This window comes from Dreissena polymorpha, chromosome 14 (genome assembly GCF_020536995.1).
Source record: "Dreissena polymorpha isolate Duluth1 chromosome 14, UMN_Dpol_1.0, whole genome shotgun sequence".
NCBI classification, from domain to species: domain Eukaryota; kingdom Metazoa; phylum Mollusca; class Bivalvia; order Myida; family Dreissenidae; genus Dreissena; species Dreissena polymorpha.
In genome coordinates, this window is record NC_068368.1 from 48140767 (window position 1) to 48168229 (window position 27463).

Genomic DNA, 27463 nt, shown 5'->3' on the forward strand with positions numbered 1-27463 from the left:
TTATAAACAAGGTGAAGTCTCAAATGCCCCCAATAACTATAACAGAAGAAGGTGTGGATCAACTCTTGAGTGGTCTCTGCCCCAGTAAAGCATCCGGCCCAGACCAGATTTCACCACGGATCCTAAAAGAACTTCACAAAGAGATTTCACCCATCATTTGTAGGATATTCCAATTATCTCTTAGCTCAGGTATTGTTCCATCAGACTGGAAGAAAGCAACCATAGCCCCTGTGTTCAAGAACGGATCAAGGTCAAAACCAAGTAATTACAGACCCATATCACTTACATGTATTGTCTCTAAACTGATGGAACACATTATTGTCTCAAACTTAATGTCCCACTTTGATAAGCACCAGCTCCTTTCCCCTTTTCAACATGGATTTAGGTCAAAACATAGCTGCGAGACACAGCTGATTAGTTTTTCCCAAGAACTATTTGACTCTCTAGAAAATGGTCAACAAACTGACGTAATCGTAATGGATTTCTCCAAAGCATTCGATAAGGTCGATCACCTCAAGCTCGTCCACAAATTATCCAAGCTTGGGGTGAACTTAGAGGTCACATCCTGGATTAGATCCTTCCTCAGTAACCGTACACAGAGAGTTGCGGTTGAGGGTCATATCTCGGATGAACTCCCAGTTATGTCTGGTGTCCCACAAGGGTCAGTCATAGGTCCCTGCCTCTTCCTGACATATATAAATGACCTCCCTGACAGCACAAAAAGTAATGCTAGGTTATTTGCTGACGACACTGTAGTCTACCTGACGATCAAGTCCCAGTCCGATTCAGTACAACTCCAAAATGACCTCTACCAACTAGAAGAATTGGAAAAAGATTGGGAAATGGAATTTAACCCTGATAAGTGCGAGGTGTTACGTGTAACTAGAAAAAGAAACCCCATCATATTCCCGTACACCCTCCATAATATCGAACTAAAGTCAACTGTAAATGCCAAGTACCTTGGGGTGACCCTAACTAAGGACTTAAACTGGTCAAAGCACATTAATAATATATCCCTTAAGGCCAAAAACTCCCTCCATTTCATTAAGAGAAACGTTAGGACCCAAAATATCAAGGTTAAGGAAGCTGCCTATACCACGTACATACGCCCACAACTTGAATATTGTTCAGTTGTGTGGCATCCCTGGCAAAACTTCTTGGCAAATAAACTAGGGGTCCAATGCGCAGCAGCCCGGTATGTCATGAATGACCATTCATACACCAGTAGTGTCACCCTTATGTTACAGACCCTTCACTGGAACACCCTTGCCCATCGCCGCATGACCAACTCCCTCACCATGTTATATAAAATCCAACACCAGCTAGTCAACGTGGATCACTATCACCTTACCCCTACAAGAAATTTAAACTTTTTAATCCCCCAATCACTCACCCAGTATTACCTGACCTCCTTCTTTCCCCAAACTATAAGGTATTGGAACAGTCTTCCATACATGGTCAAATCAAGCCCCAATCTTGAATCCTTCAAAACGAGACTCGGGGAGGTTAAATTCTAAGATTGTAGCCCCTGTTTTTCTTTTTTTAACCTAACACTGCACTTCTGGAATATTCTTACTTTACTGTATATATCTCAAATACTTTCTCTTTTAGATGCACTTTTTAACTGACTAACACTGGTTTCCCTGACAACGCACCTCCCAATTATAATCATGATTGATTGTTCGGGAGTATACCGTAGATGTAGATGTTAAATCCATCCCATCGCAAAGCCAATAGTTCCATAGGTTTATGAATGATTTATACCACTACCAGTTCGTGCCACTGATATTTGAGTTGAAAAGGGGTAGATTTTTCATCTCACTGATTATATACGTAGGTGGATAGGTGTGAGCAATACTGCATGGAGTGGATCATAACTGGATGTTTCCAGTTTGTAGTTCCTTACTTCCTTCCTTCATTCCGTCACACTTTTGTTACAGTTTCTCATAGCACCTTCAATATTTTACCTATCTCTTACATATTTGGCATGTAGGTACCTTGCATGAACCTCTACCTTTTGATGAGGTTTGACGTAACTGGGGTCAAGGTCACCGAGGCTAATAATAGATTTTCTGTCACACTTTTGTTACATTTTCTCATAGCCCCTTCAATATTTAACCGTTTTCTTAAATATTTGGCATGTATGCACCTTGGATGGACTTCTACCTTTTGAAGAGGTTTGACGTCACTGGGGTCAAGGTCACGGACGCTAATAATAGATTTTCCGTCACACTTTAGGTACAGTTTCTCATAGCACCTTCAATATTTAACTTATCTCTTCCATATTTGGCATGTAGGTACCTTGCATTGATCTCTACCTTTTCATGAGGTTTGAGATCACTGGGATCAAGGTCAAGGTCACCTAGGCTAATAATAGATTTTCTCAAGGTCACACTTTGGTTACAGTTTCTCATAGCGCTTTCAATATTTGACCGATCTCTTATATATTTGGGATGTAGGTACCTTGCATGGACCTCTACCTTTTTGATGAGGTTTGAGGTAACTGTCATGGTCAAGGTCACAGAGGCTAATAATAGATTTTCTCAAGGTCACACTTTTTTCCACACAAACCATATATATCGACAAAGCATCATTGGGGAGTATCCATCAGTTTTACTGATATCCTTTTTTTGTAAGCATGATGTGTATGTATTTTCTGTAAAATAAATCAAATACATGAAAGTGTTGTGTATACACTAGCGCAGTTGTCTGCCTCACTTTGCAATATATATATGTTTAAGTTTAATGAAGAGGACCAAACAATTTGAATAGAATAGGGATAGATTTCAGCGATTTTTTCCTTCTTTTAAGAGTACCGGAAAACGGCACTTTCCCAACAAGAAAAAAACAATAAATTTTCCAATTGCTGTCCAAAAATTTCCCAATTTAAGGTTTTGAAGCTTTTGAAAGTGTTTTTTTCATAAATAAAATGCAAAATTTAGTTTAGTTTCCCTATGCAGCTCTATGGCTTGAACTTAAGACAATAAAATATTGATATTTAGTTACCAATTTTAAAGTATTTTGGAGCCAAAAATCGAATACATCAAAATCCCAATATGAAGACATCACGACATGAATTTTTAGCTCACCTTAGCACAACGTGCTCATGGTGAGCTTTTGTGAGTGCTTTTTGTCCGTCGTCCGTTGTGTGGCATAAACATTTGCCTTGTTAACTCTCTAGAGTCCACATTTATTGTCAAATCTTCATGAAATTTGGTCAGAAGATTTGGTTTCAATGATATCTTGGATGAGTTTGAAAATGGTTACGTTTGCTTGAAAAACATGGCTGCCAAGGCGCGGGGCATTTTTCCTTATATGGCTATATAAATTGCTATAGTAAAATCTTGTTAAAATCTTGCACTCTAAAGGCCACAGGGATTGTCTGATTTTCATAAAACTTGGTCAGAAGATTCATCCCAATAATATCTTGGACGAGTTCGAAAATGATGCCGGTTGGTTGAAAAACATGGCCGCCAGGGGGCGGGGCATTTTTCCATTTATGGCTATAGTAAAACCTTGTTAACACTCTAGAGGCCACATTTATTTCCAATCTTGATGAAATATGGTCAGAAGATTTGTCTTAATGATATCTTGGATGAGTTCGAAAATGGTTACGTTTGCTTGATAAACATGGCCGCCAAGGGGCGGGGCATTTTTCCTTATATGGCTAAATAAGGCTTTAGTAAAATCTTGTTAACACTCTAGAGGCCACATTTATTGTCCGATCTTCATGAAACTCGGTCAGAAGATTCATCCCAGTAATATCTTGGACGAGCTAAAAAATGATGCCCGTTGGTTGAAAAACATGGCCACCACGGGGGCGGGGCTATATTCCTTATATGGCTATACTAAAATCTTGTTAACACTCTAGAGGTCATATTTATCTTCTGATCATCATGAAATTTGGTCAGAAGATTTGTCCCAATGATATCTTGGATGAGTTCGAAAATGATTTTGGTTTCTTTAAAAACATGGCCTCCAGGGCCGGGGCATTTTTCCTTATATGGCTATTTATGGCTATAGTAAAACCTTGTTAACACTCTAGAGGCCACATTTATTGTCCAATCTTCATGACATTTGGTCAGAAGATTGGTCTCAATGATATCTTGGATGAGGTCGAAAATAATTATGTTTGCTTGAAAAAAATGGCTTCCAAGGGGCGGGGCATTTTTCCTTATATGGCTATAGTAAAATCTTGTTAACACTCTAGAGGCCACATTTAATGTCCGATCTTCATGAAACTTGGTCAGAAGATTCATCCTGATAATATCTTGGAAGAGTTTTAAAATGATGCCGGTTGGTTGAAAAACATGGCTGCCGGGGGGCGGGGCATTTTTCCTTATATGGCTATAGTAAAACCTTGTTAACACTCTAGAGGCCACAATTATTTTCCAATCTTCGTGAAACTTGGTCAAAAGATTTGTGCAATAATATCTTGTTATCTCAGGTGAGCGACTTTGGGCCTTTCAGGCCCTCTTGTTTCAATTTCAGGGTTTTTCGCGCACAATTTTTCCGATTGGACTGGTACTGGTACTTTTCCCCATTTGGCTAAAAAAATTGTTGGATTTGGATTATTTCAGTTGAAGTAAGATTTTGAAATGCAATTTTACTTGTTTGTTCCTCATTTTTGTTGTGTCTGTATTTTTTTTTTCAAGCGATGTAATGTTAGTGAAACAAAATACTTTGAGCGCATGCAGTAATTCTGTTTTCCCAATTGGGAAAAGTACCTGTTTTATTTTTTTCAATGGGCAACTTTACGCAATGATTATAAATCTAAATCGTTACTTAAGAAATTCAATTCGTTCTTATGCCTTTACGCATGTTATCTGGTGCTCTGGGCAGGAGTGCACCTAGGTCAGCCTTAAGGTTACAGGGAGGAGGAGGGTAATGTGCAGGGGTTAGAACCAGCTTACATGAAAGTTATCTTGGTAGAGCACCAAGATGGTGTTCCAATAGTTGGGGATTTATGCCCTGCAAAGGGCACTCTTCCTCCTATACTTATTTGTTATTTATATGAAATTCACAATTTAAATTAGCAGACATTTGTGTTCCACTTTTCAGCACTTTGCGAATAAAGCACCTCATATTGAACTTCAGGATAACCAGGTGAAGTTGATGTTTTTAATTTTATTAGGTGCATTTTTTATATATATATATTTTTTAATTAACTCAATACACACCTGGTGTGGTTTTTTTTATTTGTGTCAGACATGTAATAAGTTTGGGCTGAAGTATTATTTTAACTATTTACTAAATTGTTTAAAACTTATTTGCTAATATGAATGTAATTATGAGCTCATGTTATATTTCATTTTTTAGGGTACAATTATTTTTGTAAGACTTGTTATGGACAAAGGCAATAACTTTCTTTACCTATTTTAAGTTTTGAGATTATTCATTAACATGCTTTTATCAGGATGAAACCACTGCAAACAAAAAAGCTTTTCCAGCTAATTGGGACACAAAACCATTACCTCAGAATTGGGTCATGGACCCAGAAGAGCTGAAGAAATGCCAGGAGGATCCTTTAGGCTATCCCAAACAGCACAGTGGTATCATGATGATGACGAAGACACCAAAATTGCCTGAACTGCTGGAGAAAAATGCTAGGGCTATTCTTGAAGGTAAGCATAGGGTTTTTGAGCTATCTCTTAGACCCGTGGGCAGATTTTCATGAAGCTTTGTGAGAAAGCCTAAGGTGACCCTCTTTCAATGATGTCCTTAGCATTCTGTTCCACAGCATATGTATATAGGTCACTAGGGCAAAAACTAGATTTCAAAAGTGGAGATTTTAACATCTAAGAAACTTCAATGCTGCGGATGTTTCATATTTTATATGTAACAGCATAGAGTGGTCCTCTGCAAAGTTTGCTCAGATCATGCTCCAGGGGTCATATGATATATGGTTATTACTGATGGAAGTTTTCAGACACTTAAAAGTATTCAGTAATTAAAATTATAACTCTTATTTTGTATCAGAAAATTTAGATGCTAAGAAATATTCCATTAAGACAGTGTCTGGAAATTTAGAGAAACCATGACAATGTGAGTCATGTTCTGAGAAAACTGGGCATAATGCAGTCCGCACTGGCTAATCAGGGACGACACTTTTCGCTGTTATGACATTTTTTGTTAAAATGAAGTCTCTTCTTAGCAAAAATCAAAATTTGGCGGAAAGTGTCGTCCCTGATGAGCCTGTGCAGACTGCACAGGCTAATCTGTGATGACACTTTATGCACAGTTTTGTCAGAACTCCACTCGTATTGTCGTTCAGATACATGTACTACGGTGTATAATGGTACTTGCATAATGTCATCGATTAATGACAGGGTGTGCTTGTGCTTGCCTTGCCATATTAATATAAACACGGTGAAACTTAAGTTGTATTAGCATGAGGTGATTCTAGTCATCACTTAAAGGTCCTTAAAGGCAAATGACCAATTGTCATACATTAAGATACATCACATATCACAAGACTTAAAAACACCAAACGATTCATCTGGGCCTAGGGCGAGGCAATGCAAACATAGCATTAAGGATTTACAACAGGTTTAAGGGGGCCAAAATCTCACATGTTGCAAAAATTCATTTATATAACAATTTAGTGTAAGTACAATTTAACTTTGTAACGTCGCAATTTGAAGCAAAATTTTCTGAAAGAGAATAGGAGAGAATTAGTATAAGATATTGTTGAAATGAATTTTAAATCATTTTAAAGGATTGATTTTGTTTTACAGAAGGATGTTCAAAGGATAAACTTTCACCACCAAGTGAAGATATTAGCATTTGATAAGGATAAACTTTCACCACCAAGTGAAGATATTAGCATTTGATAAGGATAAACTTTCACCACCAAGTGAAGATATTAGCATTTGATAAGGATAAACTTTCACCACCAAGTGAAGATATTAGCATTTGATAAGGATAAACTTTCACCACCAAGTGAAGATATTAGCATTTGATAAGGATAAACTTTCACCACCAAGTGAAGATATTAGCATTTGATAAGGATAAACTTTCACCACCAAGTGAAGATATTAGCATTTGATAAGGATAAACTTTCACCACCAAGTGAAGATATTAGCATTTGATAAGGATAAACTTTCACCACCAAGTGAAGATATTAGCATTTGATAAGGATAAACTTTCACCACCAAGTGAAGATATTAGCATTTGATATAATACTGTAGTATGAACCTATTATAATTGAACGTCAACAAAAACGAAATTAACTTATTATGATTGTGTTATTTGTTTTGATGCCCCCGGTAGGGTGGCATATAGCATTGGAACTGTCTGTCCGTCCGTCCGTCAGTCCGTCCAAAAACTTTAACATTGGCTATAACTTTTGCAATATTGAAGATAGCAACTTAATATTTGGCAAGCATGTGCATCTCATGGAGCTGCACATTTTGAGTGGTGAAAGGTCAAGGTAATCCTTTAAGGTCAAAAGTAAAAAAATACAATCCAAGGGAAGTAATAAGCTTTAAAAGGGTAATAATTTCTAAACCTGCCAAATGATATATTGAAATTTTATTTTAAAGTGGCACAATAGGGGGCATTGTGTTTCTGAAAAACACATCTCTTGTTTTTTTAGCCCGGCTGTTTTCAGAGAAAACCTGAGGTATTGTCATAGCCAGCTCGTCGTGTCGTGTCCGCGTCGTGCTAAAACCTTAACACTTATCAAGGTTTTGAACATTGGCTCTAAAATCAAAGTGCTTCAACCTACAACTTTGAAACTTCATATATACAGGTGCAGCTTGATGAGTTCTACATGCTTCACCCATTTTTGGGTCACTATTTCAAAGGTCAAGGTCACTGTGACCTCTATAAAAAAAAATAATCTTATAAGCTTTTATTTATTAAAAACTGCACCCGCAGCCGAGGGTGGCACCCGTTATGCGGTGCTCTAGTTAATTGTTGTGGTAAAGAGTCAATTAGAACCTTTAAATATGGCTCAATAAACTTGTTAACTATTAACTTTCTGAACAGGGGCAAATTGCCTTTGTTATCTGAACTTTTAATAAGCTCTAATTAGCAAAGCACCAATTTTAAAAGAAAATTGTTAAGCATAATTGGCACACATTGACATTTTTAGTAGTTTGGATAACACAGAACAACATTGTGTAATCCATACAATGATCATTTCAGCTTAATTACCTCTTTAAGCTATGGGTAAAATCATTTTCCATAACCAATACACATGCCTATCAATCCAAATAAATCTAATGTAACAGTCAACTGACTTCTCACTTTCATCTGCTCGTGTTTTTATTTGCCTACAAAGATATATCAACTGGTTAAAAAATTACAATGATATGTCAGCTTATTGATGCAATTTGGTATAAATCTGATTAAATGCAACTTCTTTAAATTTGATCTGATTTATTATAGCAGAAAATCTGGGTGTTTAAAAAATTTGAGTCACCAAAAATATTTATTTTGGCTAAAACTGAATGTCCGAAAACAGTGTCTGAAAACTTAAAAGAGTTATTATTGCATATAGACTTTTGAGCAACATGACTGAAAAAACCTTCTCTAAAACAACAAGACACAGAGGTTAAATATTTGGCAAGGAACAGAATTTAGTGGACCTCTGCTAAAATCATTCAAATCATGCCCCTGGGGTCATTATTTATTAAGACTTAATAATCAAACTTTTTATGCCCCGGCAGGGTGGCATATAACAGTTGAACTGTCAGTCTGTCTGTCAGTTAGTCCCTCTGTCCGAAAACTTTAATATTGACCTTAACTTTTGCAATATTGAAGATAGCAACTTGATATTTGGCATGCATGTGTATCTCATTGAGCTGCACATTTTGAGTGGTGAAACGTCAAAGTCATTCTTCAAGGTCAAAGGTTAAAAAAAAATCCAAGAGTAGTAACGACCTTTAAAGGGATAATGTCTATTTATCATTTTGCAGGTACAGATCATTTTTACAAGGGAGGTAATATTTTTTATTATATCCCTTTAAAAAATATTACTTCCCTTTGTAAAAATGATCTGTACCTACCAAATGATAAAAAAATAATTAAATAAATTAAAGCGGCGCAGTAGGGGGTATTGTGTTTCTGACAAACACATCTCTTGCTAATCCAATATTTATTCTCTGGAACAACATGGTTGATACGTTTTTGATTGTTAAGTATTTTACCAAGTTCATTCTAAACATTCCCCTTGGGTCACATTTTGCCATGTCTGGGACTTCAAATAGTTTATATAGACATATATAGCAAATGTTATCTTAAAAACTTATTCCTAAACCATTATTCAAGTAAACAATCAAGGGCATCTTGGCTTTCTTGTTTCTCTTGTTTCAGGGTAATAGTTTATAAACTTTATATGCATATGCTGTAAGGTTATCTGAATCCTTTTAATAACATATACTTTGTATTGTTAAGAATAATTAACCCTTTGCATGCTGGGAAATTTGTCATCTTCTTAAATGTTGTGTGCTGAATTTCTAAAATTAGCATTTTCTTCAATTATTTTCAAAGAATACTAACAGAAAAGCAAACAGTTTGGATCCTGATGAGACGCAACGTTTTGTGGCATCTCATCTGGATCCAAACTGTTTGCAAAGGCCTTCAAAATTCGGTTCCAGCACTGAAAGAGTAAATGATAACAATTTTTAAACTGCTTTTCTCAGAAATAGACACATCCATGTAATCATAAAATAATTTTATTTGACAGAAAAGGACTTGATAGCTAACTCTCAGTTTACGAAGGAAGTAACCCGTTTGCATGAAGTGTACGCTCGCCGCCAACCACCAGTAGAAGCACCTGCCAAAGCTGCTAAAATGACACGCATTGCACAAGAGGTTTACCAAGGTACCAGATTTTGTAATGAACCTTTTTTCAATGCCAAAGCATCCTAGATGTACATGGTATAATCAACTGGTTTTCTTACCATCTGATAACATGAACAACAGCCCTTCTATTGGATGGTGAATTCAGATAAGTTGAATTATTGTTTTTTATGCCTTATTTGGGATAACACTTTTGTAAAACTTTGAGATTTATTATCAGGGGTTAATAAGCTATTATGTTTAATGAGAAGCAATTATTTGTTAAATACTCAAAAATGTGTCCAAAGCCTTACCTTTGTTTTGTAAATGTTGATTCTGAAGCTATTCAATTTATTATTTCCTTTAATTAGAATGAAAGAGTTATTGTGTTTGTTTAAGTCAGCCTTGTGTGTTTTTTTAAAGCTCAAGTGTTGATCTTCATTAAACATGACTGCAATGTTTTCATTTTATCTAGACCATGTATGGTAATTAACTAAATCAGCACTGTAACTTCATCTCTTCCTTACTTTGAATTTTCCAAACGTGGCCGTTTTAGCCGAGTGCATTCTATGTGCCCTACAGTTTTCATCAGATCTTTTGAAAACTTATCTGGCATTGAAAGTGCATTGTTTGCATTCTCAGTTTCATACTATGACCTAACATGATGTTAAACCATTATTTACTTAAAAATTCATAAGTAATATTTGTGGTTTTGAAATTCCCTTTAAACACCACAATATCGTTTTTTGTTGTAGAAAAGCTGAGTAAACTTGGGAAGCCTTTAGAGGAAGTGACTGAGGAAGACATGAGGAAGATCGACGAGTTTGTGAAGACTGTCACTCACAAGATCTACAAACACAGCACTCACAATTATGTCCCCATAGAGTGAGTCATGCAGCTTGTTATTGGGGCACAGCACCCACAATTATGTCCCCATAGAGTGAGTCATGCAGCTTGTTATTGGGGCACCAGCACCCACAATAATGTCCCCATAGAGTGAGTCATGCAGCTTGTTATTGGGGCACAGCACCCACAATTATGTCCCCATAGAGTGAGTCATGCAGCTTGTAATTGGGGCACAGCACCCACAATTATGTCCCCATAGAGTGAGTCACGCAGCTTGTTATTGGGGCACAGTACCCACAATAATGTCCCCATAGAGTGAGTCATGCAGCTTGTTATTGGGGCACAGCACCCACAATTATGTCCCCATAGAGTGAGTCATGCAGCTTGTTATTGGGGCACCAGCACCCACAATAATGTCCCCATAGAGTGAGTCATGCAGCTTGTTATTGGGGCACAGCACCCACAATAATGTCCCCATAGAGTGAGTCATGCAGCTTGTTATTGGGGCACAGCACCCACAATTATGTCCCCATAGAGTGAGTCATGCAGCTTGTTATTGGGGCACAGTACCCACAATAATGTCCCCATAGAGTGAGTCATGCAGCTTGTTATTGGGGCACAGCACCCACAATTATGTCCCCATAGAGTGAGTCATGCAGCTTGTTATTGGGGCACCAGCACCCACAATTATGTCCCCATAGTATGTCATGCAGCTTGTCATTGGGGCACAGTATCCACAATTATGTCCCCATAGTATGTCATGCAGCTTGTCATTGGGGCACAGTATCCACAATTATGTCCCATAGTATGTCATGCAGCTTGTCATTGGGGCACAGCACCCACAATTATGTCCCCATAGAGTGAGTCATGCAGCTTGTTATTAGGGCACCAGCACCCACAATTATGTTCCCATAGAGTGAGTCATGCAGCTTGTCATTGGGGCACAGTACCCACAATTATGTCCCTATATATTGAGTCATGCAGCTTGTCATTGGGGCACAGTACCCACAATTATGTCCCTATATATTGAGTCATGCAGCTTGTTATTGGGGCACAGCACCCACAATTATGTCCCCATAGAGTGAGTCATGCAGCTTGTTATTGGGGTACAGCACCCACAATTATGTCCCCATAGAGTGAGTCATGCAGCTTGTCATTGGGGCACAGCACCCACACTTATGTCCCCATAGAGTGAGTCATGCAGCTTGTCATTGGGGCACAGCACCCACAATTATGTCCCCATAGAGTGAGTCATGCAGCTTGTAATTGGGGCAAAGCACCCACAATTATGTCCCCATAGAGTGAGTCATGCAGCTTGTAATTGGGGCACAGCAACCACAATTATGTCCCCATAGAGTGAGTCATGCAGCTTGTATTTGGGGCACATATTTTGTATCAGGCATTTTGAGAACTACAGGCATTAAGTAAGAAAACACGGTCTTTTTATGTAGACGCATAATAGTCTCTGACTGTTGCAAAGAATTATAGCCACAGACTCATTTAACGGTTTGTGTTGGCTCAAGTACCACAGTATGTGTGTTAACTTCAGAGTTCTTTTACTTACAATGTTACAACAAAGATGAGTCATGTTGGGTAGCACTATTTATTTATAGATTACTAGTATCTTTATGAGCCGTGCTCTATGAAAAGGGGGTTTAATGCATGTGCGTAAAGTGTTGTCCCTGAGTAGCATGTGCAGTCCGCACAGGCTAATCAGGGACAACACATTCCACCCAAACTAGATTGTTGCTAAGAAGAGACTATTAGCACTGTTCATTTAGCACTATTAATTTATAGATTATCTTTACACACATGCATTAAACCCCCTTTTCCCAGAGCACAGCCTATATATCTTTGTTTGACACTTCAGTTACAGTTCCCACAAGTGCTATGTTTCACACTTCAGTTTCAGTTCCCACAAGTGCTATGTTTCACACTTCAGTTACAGTACACACAAGTGCTATGTTTTACACTTCAGTTACAGTTCCCACAAGTGCTATGTTTTACACTTCAGTTACAATTCCCACAAGTGCTATGTTTTACACTTCAGTTACAGTTCCCACAAGTGAATTGTTTCACACTTCAGTTACAGTTCCCACAAGTGCTATGTTTCACACTTCAGTTACAGTTCCCACAAGTGCTATGTTTCACACTTCAGTTACAGTTCCCACTAGTGCTTTGTTTCACACTTCAGTAACAGTTCCCACAAGTGCTATGTTTCACACTTCAGTTACAGTTCCCACATGTTCTATGTTTCACACTTCAGTTACAGTTCCCACAAGTTCTATGTTTCACACTTCAGTTACAGTTCCCACATGTGCTATGTTTCACACTTCAGTTACAGTTCCCACAAGTGCTTTGTTTCACACTTCAGTTACAGTTCCCACAAGTGCTATGTTTCACACTTCAGTTACAGTTCCCACACGTTCTATGTTTCACACTTAAGTTACAGTTCCCACAAGTGCTATGTTTCACACTTCAGTTACAGTTCCCACACGTGCTATGTTTCACACTTTAGTTACAGTTCCCACAAGTGCTATGTGTACCTGGCTACAAGACTGGCAGTAAACTTTCGTGTCTTACATCAGATTTTCCATGAGGTAATATACTTCATACTATAAATAAATGAGCCTAGTTATAGGAAAATGGGGCTTAATGCATGTGCGTTCAGGGTCCTTGCAGATTAGACTGTTGAGTATTCAGTCTGCTCAGGCTTACCAGGGACAACAATTTCTTCTTTGAAGTTAATTTTTGTTAAAAGAACTATCTTCTTAGCAAAAATCCAATTAAGGCAGGAGGTTTTGTCCCAGATCAAACTGTGCAGACTTCACAGGCTAAACTGGGATGACAATGTGCTCATACATGAAGCCCAGTGTTCCAAGAATTAGGCTTAATTAGTACTGTGCCACACTTTTCTTAGTAAAGGGGATGTTATTATGTGTGTGTTACACATATGTGTTTAGACAAAGTCTTGTTTCAGCCATAAATTAGGACCCTCTGACCATTCTTTCTTAAGACTTGGTAATAAGTTTGTATATATAAGTCATAAGGTAGTCTAGTGACATAATCTTTTATTGAACAATGAAAGATCGTATTGGTAATTGGGTAATTGCATAATAAGTAAAAGTTCTACCACATTAGGTTGGTAGAGGCTGGGTTAAACTAAAAGTAGAAACTTTCTATATGATTCCTTATGATTTTGGGCACACTGATTTTTTTAATTTGGTTAGTAGGTTAATAATGCAACATGAAAATTCCCATCATGAAATGATTGTCAGTCAGTTTTGATTTGCAGTGAAAAAAATTCATTTCTTTCAGTGGAAGACTGCTTATTTCTCAATGAGCACATGTTTATGATGCTAACTAGTTCTTCACTTGTTTCTATTTCCTGTAGATGAAGAAGCTTGACACTAATTTTGCACCCAGTGCAGTCCTAAATGTCGGCTCTGGGGTAGGATCTGCTATATGGTAGGCACACGTCTGTGTGGTCAATACAAACTGAAATAAGTCTTTTACAAATGCATAATTTTATTTTACTACAGCTAGACATTTGATCAATGGTTAAATCATATAAATCAAGATGTGAGTTTACTTGTATATGTATATTTTATGTTAAAATTTGTAGTAAAAAATATCATGGAACATGCATTTTTAAGATTATTATGTTATGTTTGTGCATGCATATAAAAACTTAGAATGATATTGTGCTTGTTTTTTTGTATTCATTACTCTAGTCATTACCTGATTTCTGTTTAAGGGCTGGAAATACAATTTGGGGCGAGTCCGTACTTGAGTATTACTGTGTGGATCCATCCAACGCAATGAATGACATGGCAAGAGAGCTGCTGGCATATGGTATGATGACTCTTTGGTGGGTATTGAAGGTACAATTAATTATCCTGTTGATCTTACATGCAATTACACAAAACATAATACGGAATTCGATTGTTTAAAAAATCTTCATTCACTTTTGTACATGTTTTACATTTACAATGTGTTTAAAAGTAGAATTTCAACTTTAGATTTAGATCAATATCCCTTTGCATGCTGGGAAATTTGTCGTCTGCTAAAATGTCGTCTGCTGAATTTGTAAAATAAGCATTTTCTTCATTTTTTTTCAAAGAATACAATCAGAATAGCAAACAGTTTGGATCCAGATGAGACGCCACGTTCTGTGGCGTCTCATCTGGATTCAAACTGTTTGCAATGGCCTTTAAAATTCAGTTCCCGCACTGAAAGAGATATAATTATAGTACTTGTATACCAAGCATTATGTTAATAAAATGCCAATAATTACCCAGCTTAAACCCATATACATATTAATACATATACCATCATTAGCGTGCTTACTGCAATGATGTGTATGTGTTCTGTTTAATTTCAGACAGAAAGAACCCTCTTAAATTGGCAGTTAAAGGTGTCAACTTCCGTCAATTCATCCCTTCTGACAAGGTATTTTACTTGCAGACCTTGTAGAATTGATATTGTCTTCCACCCCAGTGAGGTTTCATGGAGTTATTGCTCCTTTAACAATAATTTGTTTCCATACAATAACACATACATATCATATCAAAAGTGTAGAATGTATATTGTGAAGCAACTATCATGTTAATTTACATTCTTGTTTGTTTAAATGAGCATACCATTTATAGACTGCACGAGTGAGTGACTATTTCTGTTTATAAGTGGTGTTGCCTGAGGCATTAATAGAGATAAACATTTGTTTACTTGAACCTTATAATGCCCCCCTTCAAAGAAGAGGGGGTATATTGTTTTGCACATGTCAGTCTGTCAACCAAATGGTTACTGGATGATAACTAAAGAACGCTTAGGCCTAGGATCATGAAACTTCATAGGTACATTGATCATGACTGGCAGATGACCCCTATTGATTTTCAGGTCACTAGGTCAAAGGTCAAGGTCTTAGTGACTCAAAACTGTAAAATGGTTTCCGGATGATAACTCAAGAACGCTTAAGCCTAGGATCATGAAACTTCATAGGTACATTGATCATGACTGACAGATGACCCCTATTGATTTTCAGGTCTCGAGGTCAAAGGTCAAGGTCACAGTGACTCGAAGCAGTAAAATGGTTTCTGGATGATAACTCAAGAACGCTTAAGCCTAGGATCAGGAAAGTTCATGGGGACATTGGTCATGACTGACAGATGACCCCTATTGATTTTCAGTTCTCTAGGTCAAAGGTCAAGGTCACAGTGACTTGAAACAGTAAAATTGTTTCTTGATGAAAACTCATGAATCATACAGGGTTCTGTTCCTGATGACCTCAAGTCAGCGAGAGTTATTCCCCTCTATAAGAAAAGTGTTAAGACTGAGGTTGAAAACTACAGACCGGTTTCGATCTTAAGTATCATTTCAAAGATTCTTGAAAGAGTAATTTATGACCAAGCTGAAGGTTACTTGAATGACAAAAAGCTTCTGTATAGCTATCAATCAGGATTTAGGCGTGGCTATTCTACAGACACCTGCCTTACCCATATATCTGATTATATTCGTTTTAAGATGGATGAAGGTAAGATGGTTGGTATGATATTGTTAGACCTACAGAAGGCCTTCGATACCGTCAATCATAGTATTTTAATCATGAAACTTGAGGCTATTGGTCTCCATAGTGACGCAGTCAGGTGGTTTACCTCCTATCTCTCCGATCGCCATCAGGTTGTTGACGTATCAGGTACTATGTCCTTCGAGGCCTCCATCTCATGTGGTGTTCCTCAGGGCTCCATTTTAGGTCCCCTTTTATTTTTAATTTATGTGAATGATATGGCCGCTGTGGTAAGAAATAAAATTTTACTTTATGCTGATGATACTGGCATCCTGGTAGCTGGTAAACACATTTCAGAAATTGAATCCATTCTTTCTAGCGATCTCGTACTTATAAGTGAGTGGTTAGTGGACAATAAACTTTCCCTACATCTTGGTAAAACAGAATCTATATTGTTTGGCTCAAAGCCCAAACTAAGGTCAAATTCTCAGTTAAATGTCTCTTGCAATGATGTGTCAATTACTCCATCAAGTTCTGTTAAGTACCTAGGTGCTGTATTGGACCAGTTCCTGTCTGGTAAAACCATTGCTAGATCAATTATTACAAAGGCAAACTCAAGGTTAAAGTTCCTATACAGAAATAGTAAGTTCTTAACATTGCACACCAGAAAACTCCTTGTCATGTCTCTTATACAGTGCCACTTTGACTATGCCTGCTCTTTTTGGTACCCTGGTCTTATTCAGTCACTTAAAAATAGGCTTCAAACTACACAAAACAAGATGATTAGGTTTGTTCTGAATATGGATAACAGATCACATGTTGGTCAAGAACAGTTTTCACATTTAGGTTGGCTGCCTGTTTCAAAAAGAGTAGAACAGATCATACTTTGTCATGTACATAAGATTAAAAATGGCCTTGCACCAGAGTATATGGGTGAGAATTTTAAGCCAGTGTCTGGCGTACATAATCGTTGTACTAGGTCTAATATGGTAGCTCAGCCAGAATCTGATCATTTTGCTGAAAATTTTACATTTGAAGACTCTGGTCGTTTTTCCAAACCAAGAGTAGGAAGTTTTGGTTCTAAAACATTTACATATAATGGTATCTGTTTATGGAACAATCTTCCTCAAAACATCAGGGATGTACCCAAACCTAACAATTTCAAGGGTGCCATCAAGAAACAGTTTTTAGAGTCTTTATAGCTTTTTATAGTATAATTTTTATTATGAATTTTATGTTCTGTTAAAATACTGTGATACATTTTTAAGTCTTATGATCAATAAGATGCAAGGATCTCATAATTATTCTTTAACTTATAGTATGCTACAAAGTGTGTTTATTAACTACCTATGCAGTGTGTAACTTTCTTATGCAACTTCTGTGATAATAATGAACATGTGATTATATTTATTCATTCTTAATCAGTAATATACTTTATTAAACAGTACATATTTGATACATATACCTTATTAAAATCTAATACATGACTGTTTCATGGTTACTGCCACCATTAACAAGGACCACAATGGAAAAAAGTGAAAATCATTTTTCTCTTTTTTGTGTTATCCTTGGTATTGTGTGTGCATTCCATGGTTTGCTATGTATATTGCTGTGATAATATATTTTATATTGTCTGCATTATGTAGTAACTATGTAATGTTCATATGTTTACCAAATAAAATCAATCAATCAATGAATGCTTAGGGTTAGGATCAGGAAAGTTCATGGGGACATTGGTCATGACCAACAGATGACCCCTATTGATTTTCAGGACTCTAGGTCAAAGTTCAAGGTCACAGTGACCTGAAGCCACTACAACTGACAGCCCATTTGGGGGGGGGGGGCATGCCTGTTTTACAAACAGCCGTTGTTAATATTCGCTTATTTACAGCATAAGCAAAATAAGTTTCCCCTGGTGGTTAGTGCCTACGCACTGCTGGAACAGACGAGCAGATCAAAGCGTCTGGAACTCGTGGAGGACTTGTGGAATCTCACTGACAAATATCTGGTATATACTTTTGACATGCCAGTACGTTAATGTAGTTTAAAATATAAATTACAGGTATCTGTGTCTCCATATTCTATTTTAAGCTCACTTGACCACGCAGCTTGTCTAGACTAATCAGGGATGACACTTTCTGCCTAGACTGAATCTTCATTTCAGAAAAGACTTCATTTATACCATAAATTCATTACAAGTGAAACGTGACGTCCCAGGGCCCGTATTCACCAAACAATTCTTAGACTTAAGTCTAGGAATAAAGAAAATTCTTTAAATTAGAATATTCCAGAATTTCTTTAATTTTGAGTCAAACTCTGCAGTAAAAATCTCTATCTATATTATTCTTCATATAGAACATGTTGTTAATGACATAATCACCAGTGGAGGCCTGAACACTGTCAAACACTGAACACATTTTTTTTGTTGGTTCTAAGTCTATTCTTTATTCTTAAGTCTAAGAATCGGTTGGTGAATACGGTCCCAGATTAGCCTGTGGTGATGACACACAGACTATTAGGGACAACACTTGTCTGTGTACATGCATTAAGCCTGTGGTGATGGCACACAGACTGTTAGGGACAACACTTGTCTGTGTACATGCATTTAGCCCTGTGGTGATGGCACACAGACTATTAGGGACAACACTTGTCTGTGTACATGCATTAAGCCCTGTGGTGATCATGATGGCACACAGACTATTAGGGACAACACTTGTCTGTGTACATGCATTAAGCCTGTGGTGATCATGATGGCACACAGACTATTAGGGACAACACTTGTCTGTGTACATGCATTTAGCCCTGTGGTGATGGCACACAGACTATTAGGGACAACACTTGTCTGTGTACATGCATTAAGCCCTGTGGTGATGGCACACAGACTATTAGGGACAACACTTGTCTGTGTACATGCATTAAGCCCTGTGGTGATGGCACACAGACTATTAGGGACAACACTTGTCTGTGTACATGCATTAAGCCCTGTGGTGATGGCACACAGACTATTAGGGACAACACTTGTCTGTGTACATGCATTAAGCCCTGTGGTGATGGCACACAGACTATTAGGGACAACACTTGTCTGTGTACTTGCATTAAGCCCTGTTTTCCCAGAGCAAGGCTATTAAAGATCCTGTTATGTGACGTGTGCTTTAGAAGATGTGTCGATCTGTAGGTGCTAGTGGAGCTGGGAACAAAAGCAGGCTACCATCTGATTATGGAGGCCAGGGATACAGTCCTTCAGGTGAAGTTTACAGAATTTTATGTCATCATTCTTATGGAATGATAAATATTTACATGTTGTTTTTCTGATGCTGATCGACTATTTTTATCCCCCGCCAAAGGCGAAGAATATACAATTGGCTTTGTCCGTCCATCCGTCTGTCATGCCATCAGTCCATCTGTCCGTCTGTCACAAAACTGTTCATGGCTATATCTCAGAAATATATAAGATAGTAACATAAAACTTCATGGGTGTAAAGATATTAATGAGGAGCAGTGCCATGCACATGAACCATAACCCTACCTTTTCTAAAATAAGAAATATTGCCCTTTGTTTTTTTTTATGATGTTACTTTTCAGGGCTGTATCTCAGATACCATACAAGACTTCAACATGAAAATCCATGGGTGTATTGATATCAATGAGTAGAAGTGCCTTGCACAAGAACCATAACCCTACACTTTCTTAAATAAGAGTTATTGCCCTTTGGTGTTTTTGTACTGTGGGACTTTTCAAGGCCATATCTCAGATACGCTACAAGATTTCAATATGAAACTGCATGGGTGTAAAGATATCAATTAGGAGAATTGCAATGCATAAAAAAACAATTACCCTACACTTAACTTTTTTTAATGATTATACCATATATCAAGGGATTTGCACATATCCATAAACAAACTTTATTTGGCAGGGTATATCAATTCAACAAATTTTCTTGTTGGAAATTATAAGGGACAGATATTACATTTTGCAGAATTTTTATGAATTAAAATATTAAAACTTTATTATTTTATACCATTTATTTAATATTATTGGTTGAGTGAACAGTGAAGATATGACTAGCAAGTCTATGTTAAACATGCTTTTCATTTTACCCTTCCAGTTTGGAACTTATGATTCAACTAAGGCTGGTCATGTTTTTGCCCCTGTAAGTATGTGTGTACACTGGCTGAACTGTAAGTATGTGTGTACACTGGCTGAACTGTAAGTATGCGTATACACTGGCTGAACTGTAAGTATGTGTGTACACTGGCTGAACTGTAGGTATGTGTGTACACTGGCTGAACTGAAGCAGCTGTTTTGGACTTGTGACACCACATTATTATGTCTAAATATTTGCATGTACTATTTGATCATTGTCTGATTCCATACAAGATTTACGTATTTATTCTTGTAAAAAAAATTCATGCCTCCATTGTTAATAGTTTTAGCAAGATTAAAAGTCAATTTTAATTTTAAAAAAAATGTTATGAATGTTTGGTTGTATAAGCCAAGGAGTTTATATTTGTCATTAAACTTTTCGTAACTTACCAGTATGAAAAATATGAAGAAAACATTTTGAAACTTAACCTTTTTTAGCGACATTTAACCATGAATAAATAAGTGTAATAAACTGTTTTATGACAACTATTTCTTTTGAAGTAATAAATGCCTGATAAACAATAGAAACCCATCAACATAAATCATTATATATGAGAAAACTGGGCTTAATGCATGTGCGTAAAGTGTCATCCCAGATTAGCCTGTGCAGTCCACACAGGCATATCAGGGATGACACTTTCCGTCTAAACTTGAATTTCAGTAAGGAACGACTTCCTTGAAACTAAAAATACCAAACTTACCACAAAAGCGGAAAGTGTTGTCCCTGATAAGGCTGTGCAGACTGCACAGGCTAATATGGGACGACACTTTACGCACAAGCATTATGCCCAGTTTTCTCAGAACGTGACTCGTATTGGTTTCCTTATTGTTCCACAGTGTATGCATGATGAGGCATGCCCCAAACTGACATACAACCTACTTCAGTGCAACTTCACGGTGGAGTACAAGGCCCTGCAGCTTGATGTGGATGTAAGGAATTTGTCAGCAATTGATAAGCCCTTTGCATGCTGGGAAATTTGTCATCTGCCAAATTTCTAAAATTAGCATTTTCTTCAAAAAATTTTAAGGAATAATATCAGAATAGCAAACAGTTTGGATCCTGATGAGACGCCACGTTTTGTGGCGTCTCATCTGGATCCAAACTGTTTGCAAAGGCCTTTAAACGACGTTTCAAGCGCTGAAAGGGTTAAAGACCTACTGTGGCTTTGCTGCATTTATGTTGATTCTGATGCAGTGTAAGATGTGTGGGTTAATTAAGAATCCTGACTGAAAATTTATATTATTAAGATCGATGTTCACAAAAATTGGCAGTAGTAGATGTTTATGGATGATCGTAGAGTAATACCAATTGTTAAAAAGTATTTTAATAAATTAATGTAATAAATAAAGATTAGTTAATAAAGTTTTAACATATGTGTTTTAAGTGGTTATCAGTTAATGTGTCATGAAAATCCAAAATGAAAAAGGAAATAAGTATCAGGGTCTTCATGTCTGTACATTAGTACTAGTGAGTGCTACAGTGTTACATTGACTATTTATTAGTGAGTGTAATTGATGCCCAATTGGCGGTTGTCGGCTCAGGTATTACTTAAATACCCTTGGTATACTACAAAGTACCTGAAGTGGGGGAAATATACTTAAAATTACCTCGTGGTATTGCCTTGTGCCTTTATGGGTATTTTCGCACCCTTGGTACAGTATTGTTTACTTAAGAGTACCTGCGGTATTTTTATGTTTTAGTAAATTGACAAAATTGAAAACAATTGTTTCAGGTATGCAAATTTTGTTGTGGATATGATATTTGTGAGGAAACAGTAGTACTGAACATTTATCATGCTCTAAAATATCTATTATATGCATCTTTTGACAATTTAAAAAACCAGAAAATTGTAAAGCGTTGCAACGCAAAACGAGGATACTGGGAGGATTGCTTATATAAAGAATAAAATGTATCGCTAATACTGTGATGGCCCAGTGGTTTAAGCGGTAGACTTTTACTAAAGGGCTCCAGGGGACAGTGGTTCGAGCCCAGTTTAGGGTTACCTTTTTTTTCTTTCTTTTATTTTATTCTTGTTTTTTTACTGGAGCTTTTTAATTCCAATTTTAATATTTATCTATATGAACATTTAATGTCAAACTTCAATACATGCCAAAATCTGTGAAAATGCCCCTTTAAGTAGTACCTGAGCCAACAACGATCAGTTGAGTGACCTCGTGCCCAGAAGACAATCAAGCAAAAACTTCCCGAAGCGTAAAGTTGACAGCTTGCATGTTTGTTTTGTTCCCAGAGAGGACAGGGCAGTAGTACTCAAAGTGAGAGGTACAGCTATGTGGTGCTGAAGAAAGGACCTAGACCTGAGGAACACAAGAGTACCTTAATGTTTTGATATTCGAGCTTTGTTCTGGGAAAACAGGGTTTAATGCATGTTTGAAAAGTGTCGTCCCAGATTAGCCTCTGCAGTCTGCACACGATTATCAGAGACGACACTTTCATTTTAATCTAAATTTTCGCTTTGTAGAGACCTTTAAATGAAAATTCAATATAAATGGAAAGTGTTATCCCTGATTAGCTTGTGCAAACTGCAAATGCAAATCTGTGACAACACTTTAGGCACATGCATTAAACCCCATTTTCCCAGAACAAGGCTCTTTTCTTCTGTGTCCATCTATATAACTACCTACTCAATATTAGTCATAGTCTCAACTTTACAAAAGTATGAAAAAGGATGATGTTGACATTTAAGCTATACAGTCATGTAGTTTTCTTGTGTAAATATTAATTTAAAAATACAATACAAATTTACATTGAAAAGGTTGATATTCACTGTCCTGGTTTCCAATGATTTGTGCTACGAATTCAAAAAATCACTGTTGTTTAAAATAGTCATTCATGTTTGAATAAGGCAACAGGTAATAATGGTTAGTATTTCAACAAGATGTTCTGTACAGAATCCTGCAATGTTGACAACAAGAGCACACTTTCTGCAAAGTACAGTTTAGTCCCGACATGATTAGCTCAGCCGTATATTCACAAGTATTCCTGATTGTTTCATATTGGTTCACCCTTTCCCACTAAGAAGCAAAGTGAAAATGGCTATGTGCAAACAGCAAAAAAAAACAGAACAGGTTTAATGCTTTTTGCTGCTGATCAGTATATATCTAAGGATTGGAAATGAAGCCTTTAAAATTTGAATCTTGTAAGAAAGGTCTTTAAAGAAATATAACTTTCTTGAATATTACAGATCAGTATCCTCGTATTGTGGAATCTAAGACGAAGTCGGACCATGTCCCCTGTATGGTGTGTCTGCCAGATGGTTCTCTACGGAGATTTACAGTCACAAAGTCCTTTCCGTCCATGTAAGAACACATGTACCAGTGTGGAGACCAGGTCATGTCTTGTGTTTCCAATGTACCAGTGTGGAGACCAGGTCATGTCTTGTGTTTCCAATGTACCAGTGTGGAGACCAGGTCATGTCTTGTGTTTCCAATGTACCAGTGTGGAGACCAGGTCATGTCTTGTGTTTCCAATGTACCAGTGTGGAGACCAGGTCATGTCTTGTGTTTCCAATGTACCAGTGTGGAGACCAGGTCATGTCTTGTGTTTCCTATGTACCAGTGTGGAGACCAGGTCATTTCTTGTGTTTCCAATGTACCAGTGTGGAGACCAGGTCATGTCTTGTGTTTCCAATGTACCAGTGTGGAGACCAGGTCATGTCTTGTGTTTCCAATGTACCAGTGTGGAGACCAGTTCATGTCTTGTGTTTCCAATGTACCAGTGTGGAGACCAGGTCATGTCTTGTGTTTCCAATGTACCAGTGTGGAGACCAGGTCATGTCTTGTGTTTCCAATGTACCAGTGTGGAGACCAGGTCATGTCTTGTGTTTCCAATGTACCAGTGTGGAGACCAGGTCATGTCTTGTGTTTCCAATGTACCAGTGTGGAGACCAGGTCATGTCTTGTGTTTCCAATGTACCAGTGTGGAGACCAGGTCATGTCTTGTGTTTCCAATGTACCAGTGTGGAGACCAGGTCATGTCTTGTGTTTCCAATGTACCAGTGTGGAGACCAGGTCATGTCTTGTGTTTCCAATGTACCAGTGTGGAGACCAGGTCATGTCTTGTGTTTCCAATGAATCTCCTGATCCATATTACCTATTAAGGATCACCTTCAAATTGAAACTTAAAGTGGATGTTGTTGGATATCATTACAAAATGTACTGCTGGTTCATTCTATGATATAGGAAAACTAGTTGTAACCCATATGTACATGGAATGAGAATATGAATGAATTAATATTTAATAGAAACTATGATAATTTGATGTTAGTTTATTTGCAATTACAGCACCGTGCCTCTTTGTTGAAATAAAATCTATTCTCATAGCTGCCAATTTTTCAATCTTCATATTATGTAGTGAACGACAGTCACATAATTTCCATGTCGCCATTTCAGCCACATGTTACGATGTGCCAAACATTGCCAGCCCGGTGACTTTTTACCATGCCACATCCCTACTCATATGACACAGAAGCCTATTTCTGACGATCTGAAACATTGTAACCCTCTGCAACCTACCAGGGATAATCACAGTGAAGAAGAATCTAGTCTTGAAAAAACAGGGCCTGTGACCTCAAATGTACCACAGAATGAAGCTACATCATAGTTGAACCGGATATAATGGCTAAAATGTAGCATATAGTGAAATATTTGTAGTTAATAAAAATCTATATAAATTGTTGAAAGATTTTTATCAGATAAAAATAATTATGTAAACTATGGCTTTGACTAACAAGAATAGCAAAAACTCTTGATTAAAACTGCTGAAATCAATCTTATTCATACATTGGATATATTATATAGGTCATATTAGATACGAGTTGACTGTAAACATGATTGTATGGTTTTCACTGTTATCTTGAACGTAAATGCCGATTCCAACACTTACTTCAGAATAGTCAAAACACACAAAATAGTGTTGTTATTTCTATTCAATGGAAAATAAGCATGAAATGCCAATCAGGTCACTTGACCTGCCTCTATTACCTTTGAGGGGAAATTTTAATATTTAGCCGAAGTACCAATAGGTCAAGTTTTCAACGGTCGCAAAAGACATAATTTTGATCCAAGTAATCTAGTGTATGGTTTCAAAGGAGATCTCAATGTGCACCAGTAGACATTTTCAAGACGATTTATATCTGGTTGCTTTGTCCTCGAGAGGACAAGGCTACTCTGCCAAGGGGGTGCTGACAATGCACAAATCAACTACCCCGTGCCTAGCGCGCTGCGCTGCATTTATGGCCGTTAACCTGAACTCCTGGGCTGTTTCCCCACGACACGTTGATCGTACTGATAAATGCCGTCCAGGGACACTGCCATAATACTCAAAAAGCCACCCACTCGAATTCCTCTGCGTCAGGTAAGCCCCGTCCGCTACCCTTTCTTCCTTTTTAAACGATATAGAGAAACTCCAATCCGCCTTGCGACAGTGAGTTTTAGGCTCGGCGATTCTTCCAAGTTATAGGAGTCGGTGGGAGAGGAGATCCATCTCGGGGGGGGGGGGGGGGGTAACAGTACTGGATTCGCAGAGCAACCTTCAGAAGTTCCCCATAAGTCTGATTACAAAAAGAGTATCAAATACAGTAAAACATGAATGATATTTTCAATTGTGGAATGAATGCGCGTGAGTTTTTTTCTCACGAAAAATCCGGCTGTAAATAGTTCTGAAAATATAAATGATGTACATCTTAAACAAATTAACAAGTCGCCATTCGCTGAAACATGTCATCACTTGTAAACAACAACACCACTTTGTACAATGCAGCCATTAAATGAACGGTTTTACTGTTCAAATAAACAAAATTAGTTGGACGTGGACAAATCAACAACTCGCAGATTTTTACGTGACCCTGATGGTATTTGAGAACATCCACGTGCTTATGAAACCAACAAAAGACCACCCGATCAGATTTGGGCCAACGTACTTTCAACAAACTTTAACAACAGAGGCGTTACAGACTCGACCTTTAAATGTTTTATGGAAAAGAAAACAATGTTGTTACAAGAGAGTTGCCTAGTGTGTATATTAATAAGAAGGTTCTCAAAATACACACAGAAGGGCATTTAGACACTCTGCGTATAATCAGAAGGCAAATTAGACACTAGCTTTTTTACTTCTAACCTAAATAGTCAGACACATCCTCCGGACAAGGGTGTTCTTAGATACTAAATTGATGTAAAGGTTAAGTTGGAAAAAATGAATACGCCCAACAATTTTGAGTTCAACTGGTCAAAAGTCAACTCACAAGGTTTTGTTGAGTTCAACTGGTCAAAAGTCAACTCACAAGGTTTTGTAACATGGAATTCTATAGAATGAGTTGACTTACGATCTTCTTAATTGGTATGTTGATTGCTTGTGAGAAAACGGACGAGTCCCTTGAATTTGCGGTCAAAATCACGTCGCGGAGTATTTTAACATGAAGTTACGCTATGCGCAATATTCCTCATTAAGCAAACTTCAAGTTTATCCATTTGCTTATTATTCAACAAAGAAATAAGTTCAAACTAGAAAGGCTGCGGCCGACGCGTATCCCCACGCCGCATGTTTGGTGAATAAATGAATAAGTTATATTAAAACACAATTTTGGGTGGGCGGGCAGCCCCAGCGTGGGTAATGGGCCATGCAGTTTTTTTTCGTACCCAAAAGTTTCGAACCCACATTTTTGTACGTACCCATATGTGAAAAATGTGGGTAGGTCTATGTTGGCGGGGCGCCCAAGGGTTGGTAATGGGACCATGCATAGTTTTTTTCGTAGCCATATGAGAAAAATGTGGGTACACACAATTTTGGTACGAAAACAAATTTGGGTACAAAAAATTTGGGTTCGACAAAATTATGCCAAAACAAAAATTTGGTACGAAAAAAAGAGGTGGGTACAAAAAAAGGTGGGTAAAAAATAGGGTACTAAAAATGTTGGGTACGAATAAAAAATTGAGTACAAATTGGTACGATTTTTTTTATTGAATCGGTGTAGAAATGAAGAAGTTATAGTAAAAGGCGATTCTGGGTGGGTGTGGCCTATGTGGGCGGGGCCCTGGGGTGGGTAATGTGGACATGGATGGTCGAGATAGACCGTGTTGTCATAAGGGATGTTCAGTATTAATTTGAAGTTAATTGGTGAATAAATGAAGTTATGTAAAAACAAAATTTTGGGTGGGCGGGGC

General features: G+C 37.5%; 2 protein-coding genes across 4 annotated transcripts in view; both read left to right on the plus strand.

The window, feature by feature from the left end:
• The window catches only part of LOC127856985 (methyltransferase-like protein 17, mitochondrial), a 26739-nt gene extending 1755 nt beyond the window's left edge, over nucleotides 1-24984 (plus strand). For both annotated transcript variants that reach the window (XM_052393224.1, XM_052393225.1), the window contains exons 2-16: nucleotides 5062-5106; nucleotides 5417-5624; nucleotides 9695-9832; nucleotides 10545-10674; nucleotides 13154-13235; nucleotides 14030-14103; nucleotides 14393-14490; nucleotides 15020-15087; nucleotides 18033-18149; nucleotides 19317-19385; nucleotides 20247-20291; nucleotides 21122-21214; nucleotides 22534-22615; nucleotides 23488-23602; nucleotides 24695-24984. In XM_052393224.1, coding sequence (XP_052249184.1) covers nucleotides 5062-5106; nucleotides 5417-5624; nucleotides 9695-9832; nucleotides 10545-10674; nucleotides 13154-13235; nucleotides 14030-14103; nucleotides 14393-14490; nucleotides 15020-15087; nucleotides 18033-18149; nucleotides 19317-19385; nucleotides 20247-20291; nucleotides 21122-21214; nucleotides 22534-22615; nucleotides 23488-23602; nucleotides 24695-24905 — 1575 coding nt within the window. In that variant the 3' untranslated portion in view covers nucleotides 24906-24984. The remainder of the gene's footprint in view (nucleotides 1-5061; nucleotides 5107-5416; nucleotides 5625-9694; nucleotides 9833-10544; nucleotides 10675-13153; nucleotides 13236-14029; nucleotides 14104-14392; nucleotides 14491-15019; nucleotides 15088-18032; nucleotides 18150-19316; nucleotides 19386-20246; nucleotides 20292-21121; nucleotides 21215-22533; nucleotides 22616-23487; nucleotides 23603-24694) is intronic.
• Nucleotides 23636-24658, plus strand: LOC127856986 (uncharacterized). 2 transcript variants are annotated; one of them, XR_008038273.1, is made up of 2 exons: nucleotides 23636-23833; nucleotides 23914-23993. XR_008038273.1 is itself a non-coding variant. In XM_052393226.1 (2 exons), the coding sequence occupies exons 1-2, from the start codon at nucleotides 23653-23655 to the stop codon at nucleotides 24477-24479; spliced, it is 627 nt and encodes a 208-aa protein (XP_052249186.1). In that variant the 5' UTR covers nucleotides 23636-23652; the 3' UTR covers nucleotides 24480-24658. The 2 variants fall into 2 exon arrangements, 1 of the variants encoding a protein (XP_052249186.1); XM_052393226.1 differs by lacking the exon at nucleotides 23914-23993 and adding an exon at nucleotides 24034-24658.
• Nucleotides 24985-27463: the final 2479 nt, after the last annotated feature.

Bases quoted from the DNA above. Each gene is read 5' to 3' on its own strand.
- LOC127856986 (XM_052393226.1), top strand. From the start codon at position 23,653: ATGTACCAGTGTGGAGACCAGGTCATGTCTTGTGTTTCCAATGTACCA. The intron at 23,834-24,033 runs GTCATGTCTTGT...TGTGGAGACCAG, and splicing joins TGTACCAGTGTGGAGACCAG to GTCATGTCTTGTGTTTCCAA.